At 38.4% G+C, this 25325-nt stretch overlaps 1 protein-coding gene across 1 annotated transcript in view; it reads right to left on the bottom strand.

The window, feature by feature from the left end:
* The window catches only part of LOC124717078 (protocadherin-like wing polarity protein stan), a 368864-nt gene that overhangs the window by 302790 nt on the left and 40749 nt on the right, over positions 1–25325 (bottom strand). Inside the window, exons 6-8 of the mRNA XM_047243768.1 lie at positions 16579–16755; positions 9770–9957; positions 2106–3082 (exon numbers count right to left, since the gene is read on the bottom strand). Coding sequence (XP_047099724.1) covers positions 2106–3082; positions 9770–9957; positions 16579–16755 — 1342 coding nt within the window. The remainder of the gene's footprint in view (positions 1–2105; positions 3083–9769; positions 9958–16578; positions 16756–25325) is intronic.

The following is a 25325-nucleotide window of genomic DNA, read 5'->3' on the forward strand; positions in this document are numbered from 1 at the left end:
GTCGTAAAGGAAGAGGCTGGTCTGCAGAGACAGGTTGAGGATATAGAATCAGTGCGTAGAGGGAATGTTACTGATAAGTCGCATATATGTACAGTATCTAATAATCACTTTCTGAATATAGCAGGTGAACTAAATAGAAACCTAGCCCCAACAGGAAATCATATAGCGCTCGTAGAAAAAAGTGTTCCGAGACTGTTACCTGAAATGCTCCTCCATGATATTGACAAGAGGGAGATTGAGTTAATAATTAAATCACTAAAGACCAAGAACTCTCATGGATATGACGGGGTATCTAGCAGAATAGTGAAGTATTGTTCTATGTATGTTAGCCCAGTACTTAGCCATATCTGTAACTTTTCCTTTAGGAGTGGTCGGTTTCCTGACCGATTAAAGTACTCGGTAGTGAAGCCACTTTATAAAAAGGAAGACAGGGATAATGTTGACAATTATAGACCTATTTCTATGCCATCGGTGTTTGCTAAAGTTATCGAGAAGGTTGTATATACACAAGGTTACTGGAGCATTTAAATTCACGTAATTTGCTGTCAAATGTTCAGTTTGGTTTTAGAAATGGTTTAACAACTGACAATGCTATATTCTCTTTTCTCTGTGAGGTTTTGGATGGATTAAATAAAAGGTTGCAAATGCTAGGTGTTTTCTTTGATTTAACGAAGGCTTTTGACTGTGTTGACCACAAAATATTACTGCAGAAGTTGGACCATTATGGAGTAAGGGGAGTAGCTTACAATTGGTTTGCCTCTTACTTTAAGAACAGAAAGCAGAAGATAATTCTCCACAATATTGAGAGTGGTAGTGATGTTCAGTCCCAATGGGGCACTGTTACGTGGGGCCTTCCCAAAGGGTCGGTGCTGGGGCAACTGCTATTTCTTATTTATATAAATGATATGCCTTCTAATATTACAGGTGATTCAAAAATATTTCTGTTTGCTGATGACACCAGCTTGGTAGTGAAGGATCTTGTGTGTAATATTGAAACATTATCAAATAATGTAGTTCATGAAATAAGTTCGTGGCTTGTGGAAAATAATTTGATGCTAAACCACAGTAAGACTCAGTTTTTACAGTTTCTAACTCACAATTCAACAAGAACCAATATTTTGATCAGACAGAATGGGCATATTATAAGCGAGACGGAACAGTTCAAGTTCCTAGGCATTCGGGTAGATAGTAAGCTGTTGTGGAAAGCCCATGTTCAGGATCTTGTTCAGAAACTAAATGCTGCTTTATTTACCATTAGAACAGTATCTGAAATAAGTGACAGTTCAACACGAAAAGTAGTCTACTTCGCATATCTTCATACGCTTATGTCATATGGTATAAAGGAGTGCACTATTCTGCTGCATCCATTTTCAATAAACTACCACAAGAACTCAAAAATCTTAGCAGTAGCCCAAACGCTTTTCAGTCCAAACTGAAGAGTTTCCTCATGGCTCACTCCTATTCTGTGGAGGAGCTCCTGGAAGAGCTGAAAAATTAAGCAAATTCCAGTGTTACATCGTTGATTTTCTTTATTTAAACTTACAAATTGTCGCCTGAATACGTTTCTTATATTTCATTTTATCTGTTTCTACTATCGTGTTAGAATTTCATGTACTGACTCGTTCCATGACCATGGAGACTTCTCCTTAATTTGGTCCCACGGAACAATAAATAAATTTTAAAAAAGTAAAAAAAATAAAAAAACTACAGCACAAAATGGTTCCAGAAAAGGATAGCCTGCTTTAGATGGCTCACTGGGCCCAAATCACTATCAAAATCAACAAATATCCTGGACTTTTTTTTAGCATTTAATGTCCCACAGACAGCAAGGGAAATATAGACTTACTGAAATACCTAAAAGCCCATTAAAAATTGACTAATGATGTGCTAGCAAGTACACTTCCTTGAGTGATTCTCCCTGTTGCTAACATAAATGTTTGTGTCAATAATATTTTAGATGATGAAACAACATAATACTGCAAGTTCAAGGATTTAGATATGGTCACACTACCCACAAATACTTTACGCATTGCTATGACCACTGTAATGGCAAAAGCTTCAACATTTTTAAAAATACAGAAAATATTAATATATGACTGACTTACCAATTATTGCATAGTGTACCACTGCATTCTCTCCTTCATCTGGATCATGTGCATAAATTTCTCCTACTGTGGATCCTATTGGTGAATTTTCTTTTATATACATCACTATCCTGTCTGATTCAAATGCTGGTGGGGAATCATTCACATCTTCTATTTTAATAGTTACAGGAACAGAGCCCGATAATGTTGGAGAGCCCTTGTCTAAAGCATATGCGATCAAATCGTACTGAGCAACACTTTCTCTATCAAGAGCTTTGGCAGTTCGAATAACACCGCTTGCTGGATCAACAGCAAATGAACCCTCAGTCACATTTTCTTCACTAAGAGCATACTGCACTCTTCCATTAAGTCCCCTGTCTGCATCTGTCGCTGATATCTGCAGAACACTTGTACCAACTGCAGCATCCTCAGGTACTGAACCAAAGTAAGACGATTTCCTAAACACTGGTGCATTATCATTTACATCAGCAACAGTTATCTCCACATCTGTTGTATCAGACAATGGAGGAACACCACCATCTTTTGCTGTCACTGTTAGCAAATATCCACTCACTTTCTCACGGTCTAAAAGCGCTGTTGTCACAATGGCACCTGTTTGAGGATTAATTGCAAATTCCTGTGTAGACTGTCTCTCATCAAGGGTACCTAATGTGTAAGTAATCTGTGCATTTTGACCAACATCTCCATCTGTAGCACTTATGACTAGAACTGTTGTTCCCAAAGGAGCATCTTCAAATACACTGGCTGAATATGGAGCATTTTCAAACACTGGAGCATAATTATTTGCATCTGTTACATTAACATATACTGTAGCTGTATCCTGTCTCCCACCAGAGTCAGTAGCTGTAACAGTCAGAATAAACCGCTTCTCTTGCTTGTAATCGAGAGTTTGTGCGATTGTTATTAGACCTTGGCCATTTTGTGATGTAATAGCAAATCTTCCTCTCATGTTGCCACTGGATATATCGTAATGTAACCTGAAAAGAAAAGAAAAACCTCCATGTTACGTTTATATTTAGCTGGTGTTAAGAGTCATGGTGGATAATAATTCATAGTAACAAAGAACTGACTCATCAAAAAATTGTCCTCTGGAATAAAATGTAGTGTGATGTCATAGATCAGGCACTGTTTCTTCAAGGAATTATATATTTTCTTTCTGTCTGCAAGCAAAATTATTGACTAAGCTGAAATTGTTCTCAAGAAAGAAAGAAAACAGACTACTCATGATCCATCACAGGTCAATGTTAACAACAAATCAGGCCTTGTGCATGTTCCATGCCTAGCTATCATAGAGTCAGAAAATTACGTTCTATCCTTTTCTTTTATGGCATCTAAGCTGTCTGCAAATTACAAGAATTAAGATCAGGAAAGGTACAAAACATGGGGGAAATGCTTTTACTGGCTGATACAGTCTATACAACATCTTTCAGTACTAAGATGGAACTCACATACAGACTGAATATTTTTTTGATGAAATCTACAGTAACATATCTAACTTATTTGAGTGTTATTGGCAAACATAAATATAAATGGTGCAAAAGTACAGGATTTTGTATCAAAAAACTGAATTATGATGGAAATATATCAGTGACCATAGCGTGGTTGTGGCAACAATGATTACCAAGATACAAAGGACAAATGAAACAAGCAGAAACATACATTTGTTAAGTAAACTAGATAAAAAACCAGTGGTGTCATGTCTCAGTGAGGAACTTGAAACTTTCTGCACAAGTCTGGACCATGTACAGGAACTCTGGCTCAAGTTTAAAAAGATAGTTGACCATGCACTGGATAGATATGTACCCAGTAGAGCAGTTCACAGTGGAAAGGAACCTCCATGGTATACAGCCACTGTGTAAAGAAACTTGAAAAGAAACAGAGATTATTGAATAATAGGTTAAAAAAAAACTTAGGGCTATAGATATGGAGATGCTGAATTAAATGTTTGGCTTTCAAAAAAGCAATGTGTGATGCCTTCAGTGATTACCACAGCAGAATATTGCCAAGTGATCTTCCAAAGAACCCAAGGAAATTCTGGCTGTATATGAAGGCTGTTAGTGGCACCAAAGTTAATGTCCAGCTCCTAGTGAATCAGACAGAAACTGAAATTGTGGGTATCAAAGCAAAAGCTGACATTCTTAACTCCGTTTTCCAATGTTCCTTTACAAAGCGAAACCCAGGAGAATTGCCCCAATTTAATCCTCAAACCATTGAAAAGGTGAATGAAATAAGTATTAAGGTCAGTGGTGTTGAGAAACAGCTGAAATCGTTAAAACTGAACAAATCTCCAGGTCCCGAAAAAATCCCTCTCTGGTTCTATACTGAATTTGTGGCCTATTCTAAAAATAACGTATCGTAGAGTCCTTGAACGAGAAACCATGTCCATTTCTTGGAAAAAGGCACAGATTACACCCATCTACAAGAAGGGTAGCAAAAATAATCCACAAAACTACCATCCAATGTCCATATTCTGAGCTCAAACATAATGAGGTATCTTGGACAGAATGACTTCCTCAATGCCAACCAGCATGGATTTCAGAAACATCAATCATGTGAACCCCAACTCACACTTTTCTCACTGACATACTGAAAGCTTTGGATCAAGGCAACCAGGTAGATGCAGTATTTCCTGATTTCCGAAAAGCATTTGACTCAGTACCACACCTATGCTTATTGTAAAAAGTACGATCATATGGGGTATCAGGTGCAATTTGTGACTGGATTGAGGACTTTTTGGTAGGGAGGACACTGAATGTTATCTTGGATGGAGAGTCATCATCAGGTGTAGAAGCAACTTTGGGTGTGCCCCAGGGAAGTGTGTTGGGACCCTTGCTGTTCATATTGTACATTAACGATCTTGCAGACAATACTAATAGTAAAATCATGCTTTTTGCAGATGATGCAGTTATCCATCATGAAGTACTATCTGAAAGAAGTTGCATGTACATTCAGTCAGATCTTGATAAGATTTCAGCGCGGTGCAGAAATAGGCAACTTGCTCTAAATGTTCAGAAATGTCAAATTTTGCACTTCACAAAATGAAAAAACATAGTATCCTATGACTATAATATCAATGAGTCACTATTGGAGTTTGTCAATTCATACAAATATCTGAGTGTAACACTTTGTAGAGATATGAAATGGAATGATCACATAGGCTCAGTCATGGGTAAAGCAATGTACTGGGGAAGTGCAATCAGTCTACAAAAGAGATTGCTTATACATCATTCATTCAACCGATCCTAGAATACTACTCAAGTGTGTGGGACCTGCACCAGACACGACTAACAGCATATATTGAGCATATACGGAGAAGGGCAGCAGAAATGGTCACAGCTTTGTTTAACCTGTGGGAGAGTGTCACAGAGATATTGAAGGAACTGAACTGGCACACTCTTGAAGACAGACATAAACTATCCCAAGAAAGTCTATTAACAAAGTTTCAACACCCAGATTAAATGATATCGCTCACACAGGAATTGCGAGGATAAGATTAGAATAGTTACTGCATGCGCAGAGGCATTCAATCATTCTTCCTGCACTCAATACATTACTGGAACAGGGAGAAACCCTAATAACTGGTAAAATGGGAAATACCCTTTGCCATGCATCTCACGGTGGTTTACTGAGTATAGATGTAGATGGGTAAAAGTAGGGATATGTGCATTCTTGTGCATCATAAACAGATCCTCCTCAACCCAGTCTTCTAGGCAGACCTATCCGACCTATCACATCACACTGCACAGCTGTTCCAGATCTCCCATATAGTAATGGAAAATATCTTTGGTGCCCTCGGGAATGAACGTCATGGGGATCTTACTTCGAAAAATTGAATAATGTGAAAAGAATTACCTTTGTCATTTTGTAATAAAATTCATACTGAAAACATTATTCCTCCTCACAGCTGCACAGTTGTAAAAGCCAGCTAGCTCTCTCTCTCTCTCTCTCTCTCTCTCTCTCTCTCTCTCTCTCTTCCCCCCCCCCCCCCCCCCAATCAATTTCAAATTTTTAGCATTTCTGTAAACATTTTGCAAGGGGAGTAATAGTCATTATTGAAAATTTGGTTTCTACCTTGAAAATTACATATTATAACACTTTTGAAAAAACATGTAGCTTGCCAGTAATTTTGTAGCTGTGTTGCTGTGTGCATTGTTAATTACAGAGGATAATGGGGAACTAATGAGGTTTTTTGTTCAATATAACATCTGTGAAATGGTAAATTCTGCCCAAGTGTGGATTACTGATATAGGGGAGTTATGTAGGAATTTTACAAAGGAATATCAGGTAGTGGCAGTGGATGGAGCCGGGAACAGTCTTGATAGGGACGGGAATATGATGTAGGTGGTGACCTGGTAAAGACAGCTACTCAAACTGGTGACACTAATGTGCATTTCGTGCAAATGTTTCCACGTCATGATCAGCTTCATCTTAATGTGTGTGTTAGGTGTGTTAACATGGGGATGGACAAAGCACTGATGGCAGAGGGAATGGGTCACATTGCAATGGTGCTAGTTGAGTCCATCAGCAGATCGGGTTTTACTAGGCATGGCCTACACCTCAATAGGTATGGGAAAGGGAGGCTGGCAAAGCTTATAGGTGACACTGTAGTGGGGGATGGTGGTACCGCTCATGGAAAAATTCCTGCAGTAGTTGGTGTTACAGCTGCACCTTTTTTAGATTGAAGTCAGCTGATAGGTATACCTGCTTAAAGAAAGTCCCTCTAACTAAGGAATCACCTTCAGAGGACGTCCTCTTTCAAGTAGAGAAGGAATTAGAATATTTCATCAAAATATAAGAGGTATTACAGATAAAGTTAGTGAACTGCTGATAGATCTTGGTTCTGAAATTATTGGTATATCAGAGCACCACTTAAAAAATTTGACAATTCAGAGGCTTCCTTTACCAGGATACTGATTAGCTGGGTGTTTTTCAAAGAGCTCCTTGCGGCATGGCGGAGTGGCCATGTACGTAAAAAACCATATTTGAATGGTGTGTAGGGGTAGTTGAATTTAATGAAACTAAACTTCTAATTTGTGTTGTTTACAGGTCCCCTAACTCTGACTTCAGAGCATTTCTGTTCAAGCTAGAGAGTGTTCTTGATTCACTTTATAGGAAGTACCAGAAATTAGTTATATGTGGTGACTTCAATATTAATTTTGTATGTGATTGCACAAGAAAAAGTATGTTGGTAGATCTGCTAAACTCACATGTTCTGGTGCATATTGCGTTTTTCCAACTAGGGTGCAGGAGAACAGTAGCATAGCCATAGACAATATTTTTATTCGTTCTTCATTACTAAATTTATTTGATTGTTTTGATCCATGGCTTTTAGGATATCATGTGTGAAAAGAGCAAGCTGGGTTTTGCATGGCCAGTATTTTTGGAATCCATGCTAGTTGGCATTCTGTCTGAGATATAAATAAACTCACAATGAGTTTGGAATAGGTGAATTTGTGGTACCTTAAATTTAAATGGGAGGCTAACTCAGTTGCAAATTTTGTGTAATATATGATAGGGATTCCAATGAGAACTAGGCACATGACAGATTTCAGCTGTTTGTCTCAACGCTATTGATATTAATATAGTGGGTGTCTCTCCTAAGAGTCACCAGATGCATTTTCTCTGCTGTTTCAACAGATATTTGCAATTTCATTTGTACATTGCTTATCCGGAGTCAGCCCAAACAATTATTCCTCGCCATGTCTTTTATGTGATGCCCAGTGACAACAGTTTGTTTCCCATTACAACCAAAATTCTTTACAAATCATAATTTTACATGCCCATTCGGTACAGCAGTCTCAAACTAGTCTATTATGACATTCTGATGCATATTAACAGGGTCAGTAAAATATGCCGTATAAGCAACAATCCAGCAGTGACTCAGTAGTGCTGGATGCTTGGTAGTAGCAGTCAGCATGAGACAGGGCAGTGCTGTCACTGCTGGGGTACTGGTTATTCTTCATGTTTTACTGTCCCTGTTAACATATATCGATAAAACAAATATTGGGCTAGACTAATCTAGCATAGGTCTATTGAACGTGCACATAAAATTGCACTTTAAAGATCATTTTATCTGTAACTGGAAACAAACTGATGCTTTCCGTCAACACTGGGCTTCAACATGAAAGACGTTTGGACTGATTCCAGCTACACAATGCAAAAACAAAACTGCAAATAACTGTTGAAACACCAGAGAAAATGCACCTGACTCTTACGAGAGACACCCTGCATACATCATGCATCTTTGTAGTCATGCAAGAATTAATCTGGGGCAGTAACTGCATATTTTTATTTGTAAAGGAACATCTGAAATTGAAATTCAGTATTTATGATGCTGCCTTGCTGCCCTCAGTTTCAGTTCCTGTCTCATCCATAAGTGTTTGGACACTTAACTTTGAAATGACCTGACAGCCTTTGCATACAACCAGAATTTCTTTGGGTTTTGTATGAGGTAAGATTCTGCTAAAGTAGTCATTGAAAGCTTCACACAGTGCCCTTTTGAAGTCAAATGTGTTTCACTTAACATCTCTTTATCTATACTATTACACTTTGTTTTACATCTGTTGTGTAGTACTCAGCGTTCCTTTAGAAGTTTCTTTACAGAGATTGTGTACCACAGAGTTGTCCTCCAATAGTGAACTATTCTACTAGAGACGTATATCTCCAGTGGTTCATCAGTTTCTAGATTATCACTGCTGATTTTAACTATAGGAGACACAAGAGAACTGGGCCTTTTGTCACATAACAGACAATAGTATGGGACAAGCAGAAATGTGAAGCAACATTGTGAGAATGAATATACCAGCTTTTAACTCCAAACAATGGAAAGTTTAGTATGTGTTAACAACAATATGGAAATGATAGATTACTACTCACCACAAAGTGGAAGCATTGATACACAACACAAAAACAAAACTGCAAATATCTGCTGAAACATAAGAGAAAATGCACCTGACTGCTAAAATATTACAGATTTCAGACAAAATCCTTCCTCCAAAGTAGAAACCATATACACACTCACATAAGCACAACTCTCACACACATGGCCAGTGTCTCTGGGTGAGGGAGCCCAACTGGCAGTGAGGCTCCAGTGCCCGGAGACAGTGGCCGCATGTATGCGAGTTGTGCTTGTGTGAATGTGTATGTAGTTTCTACGTCAGAAGAAGGACTCTGCCCGCAATCTTAAATATTTGTAGTCTTTTTCATTGTACCTGTCTGCAACTCAGTGCCTCCTCTATATATGGTGAATAGCAATCTATCATTTTCATATTGTTGTAGCCTTTAACTTCAGTTAGATAATTTCACTTTCAGAGGAGTTTGTGCTGAAATTCTCTTCCTGGCAAATCAATAAACAGCAAACTGAAGCCGTTAGGCTATAAGAGCCTACTCAGATGGCAGAACACTGCCTATTGTGAAAGTGTAACTTTTTTATTCTTCCATTTATTTGCAAATTTTAACATTTGTAAGGAATTCACAGGGTTACCCCAGTTTCTTAAATTGTAGGCAATGTGAAAGATTTGAAATGTTGCCATTTATAATTAATAATTATTTAAAAATTATCCAGCTCATCATCAGCAACCAGAACTGAGTCATACAGTATTTCAATTCATAACTGACAAATTTAAATGGTAACAGAAACCATACCAATAGCTATAAATTATTACCTGGGATTCTCATCTTTGTCAGTAGCTGTAACAGTTGTCACAGGCGTTCCAGGAGGATCATCTTCAGAAACTACAGCCTCATATAGTTTTGGTTCAAACACAGGATCATTGTCATTAACATCCTGTACAGTTATAACTACACTAGCCGATGCACTTTTTGGAGGTGTTCCACCGTCTTTAGCTATAACCTAGAAGTAAAAAAAAGATCTTATCAATATCACTTACTAATTTCAAATTACATAACACAGCAATCAGATAAGGCTAATGCAAAAAAGATCGTCATTAGTGAGCAATAAAAATACAATATGTTAAAATGCAAAGTCCTCAAGCATCTTGTATGAACTGATAACAGAAGTTCATTACAACAGCTATGATGTACCTGTGTATTCATCATGTGATTGTAAAATAATACCAGTGTAATCTACAAAAGTTTTTTTCTATTCTTACAATACACAATCAAACTTTCTGTCAGCACAATTGATTTTTCAATATGTGTTCATGCACACATTCGAACATCACCAATTTTACAAATTTTCCTGTTTTAAATTTTTTGTAATTATTCTTAACTTCATAAAATGTGGTTGTAACATTACACATTTGGTGAAAACAAAATTGTATCCGTATTGTACTGCACTGCCATTCCTCTAGTACATCTAATTTTATGCCTTACGTAGTATTTTCAATTGATGAATAATTTTGAAAGTTTTTGAAAAGGAAAATTTGTAACGAAATATCAGAGACAAACCAGTATGGTTGTACGATGACAGCACAAATGAACACATACTGAAAACTGATAGCATCTGTCAAGTATACTCAATCATATTTGTTAAGTTGACCTAATGTATGGAAGTCAATTGTGCCAAGGACAGACAGTTAAAATGTACACTGTAAGAATAGAATGAAACTTTTCTATATTACACTGGAATTTTACAATCACACGATAAAGATGCAAATGTGTCATAGCTGTTGTAATGAAGTTCTGTGATCTGTGCTTGAGAACTTTTACATATGTCAGTGTTTTGTATTTATATTATTCAATAATGGTGTTGGGAATGATTCAAAAATGAATGGACCTGTTCTAAACTAGTCACCATTAAGGAATGTGTATGCTACAGTGACAGGAAACTAAATAAATACTAAAATTTTGTTGGTGATCCTTTAAACCAACACAATGTTGAAATTAAACAAAGTCGAAGGAGAAATGGAGAGTTTACCTCCGATTTATTTTGCTATACTGCCTCACAAATGATACTGAAGCTCTCATTCATCACAGGGCAGTACTGGTCATACAGTGATGCAAAAGCCAAAGCCTCTCATAAACTCTAGTATTTTATCATTTTCTGGTATCTGTTTTCTGGCCTAACATTATGAATAAGCTACTCACTTCCAAAGAAAGGTACTCAGTCTTCCTCTTCCTCCATAGTTGATTACAAGGACTTAACCAACAATTTAATTTCAAAAGTCAGGCCTGTGAGGCATCATGCACTAAATCTCTTATCGAAGACATAGTTTTATAATCAACACCTCAACATGATGTATGCAGTAAGGCATTAAGTATGCTAGGATATGGAATGACAGTATTATGAAAAGGATAGTGTGCTACTCACCATATAAAAGACATGCACAGGCAGGCACAACAAAGAGACTGCAATACATTTGAACTTTTGGCCCACTTCTAAAATAAAAAAAGATACACACATTTACACAAGCTGAGGCAAGGACCAGAGGCAGTGGTCATGTGTGTGCGAGCTGTGTCTGTGTGTGTGTGTGTGTGTGTGTGTGTGTGTGTGTGTGTGTGTGTGTTTTCTACTTAAGAAGAAGGCCTTTTAGCCAAAAACTCAAATGTACAACAGTATTTTTATTGTGCCTGCCTGTGACTTAGTCTCCTTTATATGGTGAGTAGCTATCTATCCTTTTCATAAGACTGTCATTATTCCATACTGGGTTTTACAATGTATGATATGTAATGAGTCAGTACACTTCCTCAGTGAAAAATACAGCACCATACTGACAGTTAACATGATTTCTTACATTAACCTGCCCCCCCCCCCCCCTACCCAAGCATATAGTGATTTATTGTTAACTGATTAGTCTCTCTCTCTCTCTCTCTCTCTCTCTCTCTCTCTCTCTCTCTCTCTCTCTCTTCCCCCCCCCCCCCCCCCACACACACTCGCCCTACCACCACCCCGAGACCCATGCACTTGCTCATCCACATGTGGTCGCGCGCGCACACACACACGAACACGCACACGCATGTTTCTCAAACTAGGAAGTTCTACGGTATGTTGATGATTTTCACTTATGGACCGTCTGGCAGCAACTGAATAAAACACAATTTTAGTGCCATACGCGTTTCGCCTTTATTTTCTGCAAGGCATCATCAGTGGCAGGTTGCGTAGACAGTTTCTTACATATTACGCTCCTGTTGCATTTTTGGTCTTGTTCTTCTTCCTATGAGCGCCAATTTGCTGTTTTTTCCGCATTCCACAGCACTATGCACTGAACGCTTGTTTTAATGTTCTCTGCAATGTTTTATGTTTAACTCTTGGATGCATGAGTGGTTGGACACAGAAAACGCTTGAAACATCTCTGTGAAGTCGTTTCATAAGACGCTTGTCGAATTCGGTACAACTATTCACTTTACTACCTGATTTTAGCTCAATTCATGAACTCTTCCAGAAAGTCTGAGCACTCAAATAAGGCCTATTGAATATTATATGTGTGTTTTAATGTGGGGTTTCAGTTTTCTTTTGTGGGAAACGCTGAGTTGGTCATCATCTGCTGGGAGCAGACGATGTTGCTTCTCATTCGAAGAAGAGCACAGGATGACCAACTTAGGTATCAAATACCCGAACAGAGAGGTTTACCCATCTTAGTCAAAAGCTGTGTCGAAGGCTGTTTTTGTGTGTGAGGTTGGTGACGGAGGGCTACCCCACTGGTAGCTTCTGCTGCAGGGGGAGCTAGGTAATCTCGAAAGAGAAAGCGACACTCTTCGGTGAACACTTCGTGAGTACGGATCGTAGCTCTTAAGGGGGGTTTCAGCTGATAGGAAGCAGGTTGAAGTAGGACGTCGTTATGTTTAACTGTTGAAATACTTCAGAACTTCAGCTTAACTGAAGCGTGAGAAGAGTGTTATTTTTCGAATGGGCCATAATTATATTGCTTTAAATAGGCGATTTTTGGGTGTTTGAGTTAAAAGTGTGGAGGTTACTTTGTTCATGTTGAACAACGATGAAGTAGAATATCAAACGGTAAATCTGATTAGGAAAAGCTGGTTAGGATCACTTCAACCATACGTGAGTGTAATACTGTGCCAAAGTGAGTATGTTTTTTAATCTTATATTTTTTGGAAGTTGCTTTCGTCTTTGTGCGTCAATTTTGTGCTACGTCTTTGGTAGTCAATAACCCTTCTGGTCCACCATGGCACCGCAATAGGCTTTATTTTGACAGTTTGCTTGTTTAATGAGTATGATTTCAGCAAGAATATCTGTTCTTTCATGATCTTTCTACAAAGCAGCACAACAGTTTGATTCAGAATGCACCACATGCTCTAGTTTGGCTGTTAGTATGATGAATAATTATCACACAACCTCGTGCATTGGTTAAACCTCTGTCCAGAATAGTGCATGCATAGAATCATAATGCGAATCTCACCGAGATATTTTTATGGTATGAATGCAAAGGAGATGATAGTATCATTGTCTCCCACCCCTGTTTTCTGTGTTTCTTCTTGCTGTAGTTAAATTGTGCTCTGTTATATTCTCACGTAATTCTTACTTAAATATTTCTACTCAGGCACCAGTTATGTGTAGTTAGGATGTGCAACCAAATACTCAGAGACAATAAATAATCTATGATAAAGATAAATTCTGTGGTGCTGATCTTACTCCAATTTCCAATCCTTAATTAATCAAGTTGCTTCATGCACGACACGGAGTGCTATTTATCTGGCTACTTAAAGAAATTTGCATACTTGTAACTAAATTATTAAAGCAATTAAACCAATAATTTTCCAGCTCCATTTTTTTTCTAAATGGTTAGGAAGGGCTTGGGCTGGTGGCAACCCATAATTTCTGAATTTTTATCATTATTTGTGTGAGAAAAGCAGCTAGAAATGCGAGATAACGTATATGGCTCGATGAGCAACGCCGTAAAGATAGTAATACGCTACATGCTTCCTCAACACAAATACAAGAACATATTTATTAAAACAGTATTATCAAATTATGATGAGTCTGGTGGCATGTAATGAGTAAGAAAGTATTTATTATGATACTGTGACTCTCACTTTAGTGCATGAAATACAATATTATAAATTATGTTGCAATTTTTTTGAGAGTAAACAACAAATTTTCTATTTACTGTGCTTGAACCAGAAGTTCTGCTCATTAAAAATACGCCTACACTGCATTTTTGCAAATACTTTTTGAGCATTTTCCATGCAGCTTTTACTATACTCATCTGGATGTGTGGGTTATTTACTCTTATCTCCACATGAGGTCATAATGTTTCTTGTCCTAGTTGAGGAAAATTCTCCTTTTATCAGATTGCCTTCCTAGTAGTTGGGATGTTGCTGGGAAAGAAAACAGAGTATTTATGAGTGCTACACCCATTACATTTGTCCGTAAGTCAAAAGGCTATCTTCTTGATTGTCTTTTGTACTGAGAATCAAATCATGATTTAGTTTTATTACTGAGTAAAACCATGTATGACTTCTTCTTACGTCCTCCATCTACTGTGGCACTTTGGTGCAGAGAACTGGGAAGTATGTACCTTTGTTCTTTCTGGGCACATAACCTACAGCTGTAAAACTGTCTTCAAAATCATATGATGAGGATAAAAATTCTACGGCCATAGAAGCCTCAGTTTCTTGTGGAATGTTCTGATATTTTGTCTCAAAGGCCACACTGCTCTAACATTTTCCTGCAACAGTTCTTCAAATAACAGAATGCTTGTGCAAAGGTTGTCCATTTTAATATTTTTTGAGATTCCTCTCAATGTCTTTGTTAGTGTTATTACTGCATTAGAAGCAACACTGGTCTTTTCTCTGGTCAGAGTTCCAAAAATTTATTCACTTTTTCAGGCATAATATTCTGCCAATTTTTTCTTCATACTATCAATGTGCCTATTTTATAAATCAATACAAAGCTTGATCCTTTAGCTTTCTTTGTGAGAATTCCCATGCACTTCTATTGACAGCTACGCAATCTGTTACTGGTTCAGATGGAATTTTCATCAAGTTGTGCATGATGACTGTGTATTACTTCACTGAGTTCTAACACAGTCAATAAAGAAATCAGCACTTCTGTAGTCCGTCTTCACTTAGAATGTTGGCAGACACAGATTCATTAACCTGGTGACCATCAGTGTCCAAATCACTGTCATTTTCCTGATCAAAATGTGCTTCACCTTCAAGCCATTCAGAAATAGTTAGTTAAATTCTGGTCACTTGTGCTGACTTCAAATGATGTTTCTTCGACTGTAACATGCAATATGGAATCCGTGTTATAAGTGTCTTGCATAATTATTCTGTTCATGAATTACACTAATGCTCATCCGCAACAATTTTGGTGTATAGAAATACATCTCCCCTGTAAAAAGTATAGGTACGCCAAACTGTTCGTTGTTGTCAGTAATCTTGCCAACAAAAAGTGCCATCCTGACTAAAGATAAGTAAATAAAATGTTTGAAATGTGGCTTGTTCGCTAAGAGGTCTAAGGAACCCTGCCACACATCACCCATTTAGAATTTCAAAATTAATAAAGAAAAAAAAGTAATTTTACTTTCACCAAGTAATGTTTTTTATAACGAAAGTCAACAGTATTTCCAACGCATACACAGAAAGTAAACTACTATAACCTACTTTTACAACAATTTATTGATAAAATGGAAGGCTACCGGTTCCAAAAGGCTTTTGTTATGCATCCACAAGTTAATGCTATGGGATGTTTTATGAATAAATGATTTCAAGAATTTATTTTTAGTCCATTATAACATGCAGAGAGCACTCAATAGCACTACAGGCTTTTTTGCACCAATGAAATTTCTTTTAAATTTTAATATAAAGTGACAACACACAAGTTTCGCTTTAGTATATGTCAGTGAAGCGGATAGTGCTTCCTTTAACACCGGTTACTGTGTAACAGCGAAAATGGTATGTTATACTATACTTGTATTTTAAATGGATAGAAAAATGTTTTGTCTCTTTAATATTGTAAATTAGCATTAGAATTCATACGTATATTTCTTTAACAGAGCTGAAAATGGGCTAAACTGCCCAAAACAGGTAATTTTAAGATGATAAAATGGCAACTGACAGCTGAAAATAAGCTTATTTTGTAAAACAAAAGCAGTGTAATTAGACTTCATGTTCTATTTTAATCCATTCTTGCCAAGTATGTCTAAATTGACTGGGCAGCTGCTCTCCATCCCAACCCTGTTACTGCAGCTAATGTCTTTTATAAATAATTAGTCACAATAATAAACAGGACGAGAAACTTAAAAGGTCATGCTTTTTCAGCAGGGCATATTTGTAACTTGCATTCACTCAACCATCCAAACTTCAGACTGATCTTTCTGGTTTGCTTCCTTTAGCAGAATTTCTTGTGAACTAGTCATGGCTTACTTAACATCTACTGATAAATTTTAGTTTAAGCTGCATTACAACTGGTCACAGTTCTAAGTTCCATTTTCATATTTAATGTAAATACTGATGTTAAATATGTAAAAAAAAAATGTAATATTGAATGACACAAATTATCATTATTTCACACAATCACTTCATCTATTAAAAACTGTACTGGTAGTACCTGAAATTGGTAACGAGGAGTCTCTTCCCTATCCAGTTCTTTTATTGTGTATATCCAACCACTCTTTTCATCAACAGTGAGTGGAAGATCACTTGCTGGCCTGCCTGCTTCATCTCTGGGAGCTATGCTGTACTGTATTGCAGCATTTTCACCTTCATCAGTGTCAAATGCCTGTACCTGAAAAGCAAAGAAAAAAATATTCAAAAACCATGACTCCACTGTATTACTTCTAGAATACAAGCTCTGTGTTTCACTTCAGGAATAGTTACTATTTACCAATGTTGCAACTTCATTAAATGCATAATTAGCAGGTGATAAAAATTTTGTGAAACAAAGGATCATTCTAAAAGTTTGTAAGAAGCAGCATACATTTAGTTCAGAAAACATGAGTGCAGTGTTATATAACAAAAATAGTATAATCATTGAAAATGTCAGAGAATGGTTACTGGAAACAAAAGTGAATCTCTACGACACTTTTTTGTTACCTTTTTGAGATAGTCTCTCTCTTGTCCTGACAAATGTGTGTGCTGGACAAACCTCGATTTGTATGAGAAGATGAAGCAGAATTTTGTGTAATCTACATGCAAAATATACAGTAAAAAACATACAAGAGGTTGTGAATTAATTCATCATACGATACTGCAGTCAGTATCAGTTCCAAACCAAGAAGACTTGGCAACATTAATGTGCGATTCATCTCCATTAAGACTAACACAACGTTGGAATTGTGACATAATAGACCTTACGGGGTTGTAATAGACCTTACAAGGATCAGAAGACATAAAAAACGTAAATAGTCAAACTTTGCAATATTTACAGACACTGGACTGCGTGAGTGCATGAACAAACTGATATACGGAGCTTCTTAAGACAGGAATCACCAGAGCCTCATAATATCATGTAAAAATAGTGTTTCAATTAATGATGTATGGTTGACTTTTACATATGAAATTTTTCCCTGTAAGATCATCCACAACATGCCTAGATAATTTTATTAATTAATTATACATACCAAGCACATAACTATGAAAAAGCTCACTTGAGTCAGATACAAACAGTAGTGTGGTTGTGCAACCACAGAAACAAATTGTGATTATTATGATATAAGAAGTAGTTTAACGGTTAAAATGATGCATTATGCAAATGGTCTCAATGTTACGTTTTTAATGAATTTAACTTGGTTTCACTTATATATATATAACATGCCTTCGCCCTAGCCAGATTACACTCCCATATTTTATTTTCTCAGGCTTGTCTGACATTTGGCATTACCCCCAAAGGCCTCACACTTAAAGTTCCCATCTCTGGCTGTAATCCTCCTTTCCATCAGCCCCTATACCAGTTCCAAACTGAACAATCCATTGCCCTCACCCACCTAATCCTTCACCTACACATCAACTCAGCCAATGAACACACCCGTCAACTCCTATCCTTATTAAAAGTCCTCAAATCTTTCCTTTCCCACATCCACACCGGCTGTTCAGAGCATCCTCCTACAGGCCAATCGCAAATTAGAACAGCATGCCACCCTCCACCTCAAAAAAACTATCGAATCTCCTGGTTTCCCACCTCCGGAAAGGCAACTCACTCACCCTTCACAACCTTTCCAGCAAACCTCAACCTCCTCTCATTGCACATAGACCCAGCCTCTCCCATCTACTCAATCTCCCACTTCCAGCTCCACTCCCCCCAAAACCTCAAAATTCCAATCAACACAATCTGGAACCACAACACCCTAATTCAGTAGTTAACCTTTCCTCCAAATCTCTCTCCCAATCCGAAACCTTTGTCCTATCCAAAGGCCTCACCTTCAGCCCCACTCCCGGATTCAACCAAACAGCCCTTGTCAAAGATTTACTGTCCTACACCCGTACTCTCTGCTGGAAATATCACTTTGCCACGAAGAAAAATGATCCTAATCCTACTCCTAATGGTCCAACTCCCCAAGACACTATCCAAATTGAACCCTGCTTGGAACAGTTCCATCCTCCGTCACAGCGGGACCCACCTCTTCTTCCTCAAAATCACCCTCTCCAAACTTTCCAGGAATTTCTGACTTCCAGCCTTGCCTCTCAATACTTCTTAAAAAACCTTAATCCTACTCCCAACATCACCACTGCTGAAGCCCAGGCTATCCGTGATCTGAAGGCTGACCGATCCATCGTCATTCTTCCGGCGGACAAGAGTTCCACAACCGTGGTACTTGATCGTCGGGAGTATGTGGCTGAGGGACTGCGTTAGCTTTCAGACAACACTACATACAAAGTTTGCCAAGGTAATCCCATTCCCGATGTCCAGGCGGAGCTTCAAGGAATCCTCAGAACCTTGGCCCCCCTACAAAACCTTTCACCTGACTCCATCAACCTCCTGACCCCACCAACACCCCGCACCCCTACCTTCTACCTTCTTCCTAAAATTCACAAACCCAATCATCCCGGCCATCCCATTGTAGCTGGCTACCAAGCCCCCACAGAATGTATCTCTGTCTACGTAGATCAACACCTTCAACTCATTACATGCAGTCTCCCATCCTTCATCAAAGACACCAACCACTTTCTCGAAAGCCTGGAATCCCTACCCAGTCTGTTACCCCCGGAAACCATCCTTGTAACCATTGATGCCACTTCCTTATACACAAATATTCCGCACGTCCAGGGCCTCGCTGCGATGGAGCACTTCCTTTCATGGCGATCACGTGCCACCCTACCAAAAACCTCTTTCCTCATTACCTTAGCCAGCTTCATCCTGACCCACAACTTCTTCACTTTCGAAGGCCAGACATACCAACAATTAAAGGGAACAGCCATGGGCACCAGGATGGCCCCCTCGCACGCCAACCTATTTATGGGTCGCCTAGAGGAAGCCTTCTTGGTTACCCAGGCCTGCAAACCCAAAGTTTGGTACAGATTTATTGATGACATCTTCATGATCTGGACTCACAGTGAAGAAGAACTCCAGAATTTCCTCTCCAACCTCAACTCCTTTGGTTCCATCAGATTCACCTGGTCCTACTCCAAATCCCATGCCACTTTCCTTGACGTTGACCTCCACCTGTTCAATGGCCAGCTTCACACATCCGTCCACATCAAACCCACCAACAAGCAACAGTACCTCCATTATGACAGCTGCCACCCATTCCACATCAAACGGTCCCTTCCCTACAGCCTAGGTCTTCGTGGCAAACGAATCTGCTCCACTCCAGAATCCCTGAACCATTACACCAACAACTTGAAAACAGCTTTCGCATACCGCAACTACCCTCCCGACCTGGTACAGAAGCAAATAACCAGAGCCACTTCCTCATCTCCTCAAACCCAGAACCTCCCACAGAAGAACCACAAAAGTGCCCCACTTGTGACAGGATACTTTCTGGGACTGGATCAGACTCTGAATGTGGCTCTCCAGCAGGGATACGACTTCCTCAAATCCTGCCCTGAAATGAGCTCCATCCTTCATGAAATCCTCCCCACTCCACCAAGAGTGTCTTTCCGCCGTCCACCTAACCTTCGTAACCTCTTAGTTCATCCCTATGAAATCCCCAAACCACCTTCCCTACCTTCTGGTTCCTACCCTTGTAACCGCCCCCGGTGTAAAACCTGTCCCATGCACCCTTCCACCACCACCTCCTCCAGTCCTGTAACCCAGAAGGTGTACACGATCAAAGGCAGAGCCACGTGTGAAAGCACCCACGTGATTTACCAACTGACCTGCCTACACTGTGAAGCTTTCTATGTCGGAATGACCAGCAACAAACTGTCCATTCGCATGAATGGACACAGGCAGACAGTGTTTGTTGGTAATGAAGATCACCCTGTGGCTAAACATGCCTTGGTGCACGGCCAGCACATCTTGGCACAGTGTTACACTGTCCAAGTTATCTGGATACTTCCCACTAACACCAACCTGTCGGAACTCCGGAGATGGGAACTTGCCCTTCAGTATATCCTCTCTTCTCGTTACCCACCAGTCCTCAATCTCCGCTAATTTCAATTTGCCGCCGCTCATATCTCACCTGTCTTTCAACAACATCTTTGCCTCTGTACTTCCGCCTCGACTGACATCGCTGCCCAAACTCTCTGCCTTTACAAATGTCTGCTTGCGTCTGTGTATGTGCGGATGGATGTGTGTGTGTGTGCGCGCGAGTGTATACCGCTTCTTTCCCCCTAAGGTAAGTCTTTCCGCTCCCGGGATTGGAATGACTCCTTACCCTCTCCCTTAAAACCCACATCCTTTCGTCTTTCCCTCTCCTTCCCTCTTTCCTGATGAGGCAACAGTTTGTTGCGAAAGCTTGAATTTTGTGTGTATGTATGTGTTTGTTTGTGTTTCTATTGGCCTGCCAGCGCTTTCATATGGTAAGTCACATCATCTTTGTTTTTAAATATATTTTTCCCGCGTGGAATGTTTCCCTCTATATATATATATATATATATATATATATATCTGTGTGTGTGTGTGTGTGTGTGTGTGTGTGTGTGTGTGTGTGTGTGTGAACAGTATAACCCTGCTTTTACATTCCCGAAATTAACATTTTTCCCACCATTTATGACATTTTTTTATCAGTCCCATCAAACTTCCTATGCCCATAATGTTAATTTGCACCTGATTTTGTGTCAGCATATTTATAACTTTCTTGTAATTTACGCATTACAAAAAAATGATGCTGGCCTAATGTTGAGCATCCAGAAGTGTTTACAAATATTATGTGGTAAAGTTTTTTAATACCAGGGCACTCTACTCAGTGGATCTGAACTGGTAAACTTGTAAAAGTTGGAACAATTCATGCCGTATCTCCTGCTGCTGCCAAGCTCTACTTGGCGTTGTGGCTGATGGGAGTAACTACGTTTGTTCAAATAAAGATGTCATGACCAATCACAACAATTTCCAAACTGTATGGCCACTTGGAGCACTAGTTGACACTGCCATTCACTTTGCGTTGCTCAAATGTTTTTAGTTAAACACAGCGCTGGTTACGAATTTTATTCATGCTGAGCAAAATGTGTTTCGTGAATTTATTCTTGTTGTCAAGTGCAATATTTACGTACCATCAAACAGGGTGATTTCGTATGGTTTTGTCGTTATTTTGATTGTAGCTTTCATATATATTGTTGGATTAAATTGATTGTTATGGAAGTGGTAGGGTGTATGTGTAACCTGAGGTATATTTATCCGAGGCAGTTAAATAAAGTGTCCGAAGTCACCCCATGGATTGGGGTGATTTCGGACACATGTGCTTTTTAAATCTCTGTCCGAAGTTACAGTATATACAGGGCAAATTCGGACAGTTACTGCCTTTTTTTAAAATTCTACATGCTTTTTATTTCATTTTGGTGACATTTTACACATTTTAAGGTAGCCCTTTGTTACGAATAAGTGATATGGAATGATATAATGAATTTTATATATTACAGATAAGTTTTTGTTTTGCAAGAATTTAAATAAAAATATTTTACAGTTCTTAACTGAAATATTAGAAACAGACAGAAATAAACAAAGTATTTTAACTAAAAGGTCAAAATAATTTTTCTCATTCATCATTCTAAATTAAGTTGCAAACACTTTAAATAAACATTGTCTTCGAGTCTAAAGCACATCTTCTCGAAAAATGAACATTCCTCTCTTCTCGACTGGTGTGGGAAGTATTCTCAAAATTTGCATTTTTTGGGTTGTCTCTTCATCAGGCACATTAGGAAACATAAATATGTTTTTACTGTTCTCGTGTGGGCGCAAGAATTTCACACTTACTTCCGTAGCACCAACATATATGGCCACTCCAACATACTGCCTTGTTTGCTCCTTGATTCCACACTTATATTTGTACTCTCCAACAAGAAAAGCATCTTCCTTCAGCAGTAAAACTTCATTGGATTATGTGTTGTTTTCACTTTCACTACTGCTAGAAGCAATCACTACTTTCAGCACTGTTTCCGTTTCCTTGAAAATCTCGACCAGTGATTGATTTTCCAGGTTGAACGTCTAGTTTGCGGCGGCGGCGGGAGCTACCAAGCTTATTTGGAGGATAACAAATTTCTTTGAGCATTTCTTCAAAACTGGAAGACCATGCATCTGCGTTGCTTTGCTGGCTCTCCTCATTATCAGGCAATTTTCGTAAGACATGATCTGGATCAAAAGGGATTAGGCCCATGGCACGAAATCCACCCTTTATGTTTTCCTTGGCGTTTGCTGACATCTTAGTCAGTGTCTGCTTCAGAAGAGATGGGAAGGCATCCCTGGAAATGGTCCCATGAGTGTGTTTCTTCCAATCAGTTAATACAGTTCACCACGCTGCTTTCATTGGCCTGAAGAAGCTTACATTGAGCGGTTGGAGGAGGTGCATGCTATTGGGGGAAAGGAGAATGAATGAAATATTGTTCTGCTCGCACTCTTCAATAACATGGAAAGACACGTGACTGGATAAGTTGTCTCCAATCATGACTGTTGGCCTGTTTTGCCTCTTCAAATAGGGCCAAGCGATTGTAAAGAACCAGTCTTCAAATACTGGCAGGTCAAATCATCCAATTTTGTTCCTATTGAATCGGGTTCCTTGTGGTCCACCTTCTTGCCACGTGTCCCACAAATGCTCTGATTTGTAAAGGATGTACAGAGGAAGCAGTTTACCATCAGCACTAGCTGCCATCGTTATTGACACACTAGATTTTGATGAGTCCATCACTTTTTCAGCATGCTTACTCCCTCGTTTCTTAAATATCTGCTGCTTGCCTGGATCATTTGACATGTTGGTTTCATCCCAGTTGATCATGTTAATATGTGGGATATTTTCCAGCTTTGTCTTGATATTGGAGAAAAACATTCTTAACTGTCTCTTTGTTCACTTCTGCAAGAGCTCGTTTAATATTTTTGCTTAAGCGAATGGAAGGACATGGGTGTACTAAAAACTGCTTATCATGCCCTATTCTCATCAAACTTAAACTATGCTATAGAAATATGGGGTGCAACAACTCAAGCCAACCTAAGTACATTATTAATACTACAGAAAAAAGTTATCAGAATTATTTGTGGTGTCAAACCTCGAGAATCATGCCGGAACCTGTTCCCGAAATTAGGTGTGCTTACCATTATGGGTGTGTACATATTGAAAGTTATATTGCTTGTGAAAACAATTAATCCAAATTTCAACTGTGACCTGCACCAATATGATACAAGGCAAAAGTTCAGATACCATGTAAATAGCCACAGAACAGCTTTATATGAAAAAAATGCACTTCATGCTGGGCTGAAGCTAGCCAATGTCCTACCAAAAAGTCTCACAACCCTTCCTGCTAACAAATTAAAAGATCAGCTAAAAAGAATTCTAATTGAAAACCCTTTTTATTCCCTAGACGAGTATTATATCTGTATGAAAAGTCTTTCATAAGTATGTCAAGCTCATAGTTTTAAGTAACCTACAACTAATATAATGTTGATAAAAACAATATTTGTAATATCGTGATTGTATACTACCAGACGTAAAATCCATCAAAATGTAAAATTTATTAATACAAACAAATCTTTTAGTTTGTAATTTATAAACTGACTTATTCAGAAGAATAATCTGTATGATGTCCTGAAACTGTATTATTTCTAGGGATTGTATTTGATTATTCGATGTTGAATTATTATTATTATTATTATTATTATTATTATTATTATTAAGATCTTCTGACTGTCGTTTGAGGAATAAATGCGCTCATTCTTCTCCTGTCAAGTTATTACAAAATTTCTTCTCCTTTCGGCCAGATCTATCAAGGTAGCCTTTAACTAAATATCTAATATCCAATTTAGTGAAGGGAAATCCCCAATGTGCAGCCCTCAAGATACCTTGTTTCAACATTTCTTCTTCTTCTTCTTCTTCTTCACTTAGCACTGGCTGTCCTCTCAATTTTTTTTTTTTTTAATGTGCTCCCTGCACTTTATTTTGAAGGATTGATTTTGGTATACCATACAAATCACACGCTTTTCTGTACAATAATTTACCTCTCTGAATATCACGAACAGCTTTATCTAAAAGTTCCAGGACCTACTGTAGCACCTCTCCTGCTTTTATACATTCTTGGCATTGTCCAAAATCACCCCACACAGTACACAGTTTTACAAAAAAACCGGCATTATTTTATAACCTAGCAAGAGAAACTAGACAAACTTGTACAGAAATTGTCTCAATGCTGTTAACTTCTGAGCGCATCAACAATTACGGTTACAATAGGGTGTCCATTTCATTTTCATTGAAAAAGGGGACATTTAAAAGAAATTAGAGAAAAACCTGGGACAAGGAAGAAAAAAAAAAAGGGGGACATAAATATTGTATTGACTAAATTTAATACACATACAAGTTTACCTTTACAATGTACACTCAGATGATCCAAAATCACTTTTTACAATTATTCTGCCACACTATCACCATACTTTTCACTTTTATGTACTTTATCAAGAAGTGCATTTTTGTTTGAAATTGTATCATAAAAGTCAGTATACGCAAGCAGAAGTATAAGCAAACAGAACACAGCATGTTGTTATCAATGGAGAGACGTCTACAGACGTTAAAGTAACCTCTGGCGTGCCACAGGGGAGTGTTATGGGACCATTGCTTTTCACAATATATATAAATGACCTAGTAGATAGTGTCGGAAGTTCCATGCGGCTTTTCGCGGATGATGCTGTAGTATACAGAGAAGTTACAGCATTAGAAAATTGTAGCGAAATGCAGGAAGATCTGCAGCGGATAGGCAGTTGGTGCAGGGAGTGACAACTGA

This window comes from Schistocerca piceifrons, chromosome 1 (assembly GCF_021461385.2).
Source record: "Schistocerca piceifrons isolate TAMUIC-IGC-003096 chromosome 1, iqSchPice1.1, whole genome shotgun sequence".
NCBI classification, from domain to species: Eukaryota; Metazoa; Arthropoda; class Insecta; order Orthoptera; family Acrididae; genus Schistocerca; species Schistocerca piceifrons.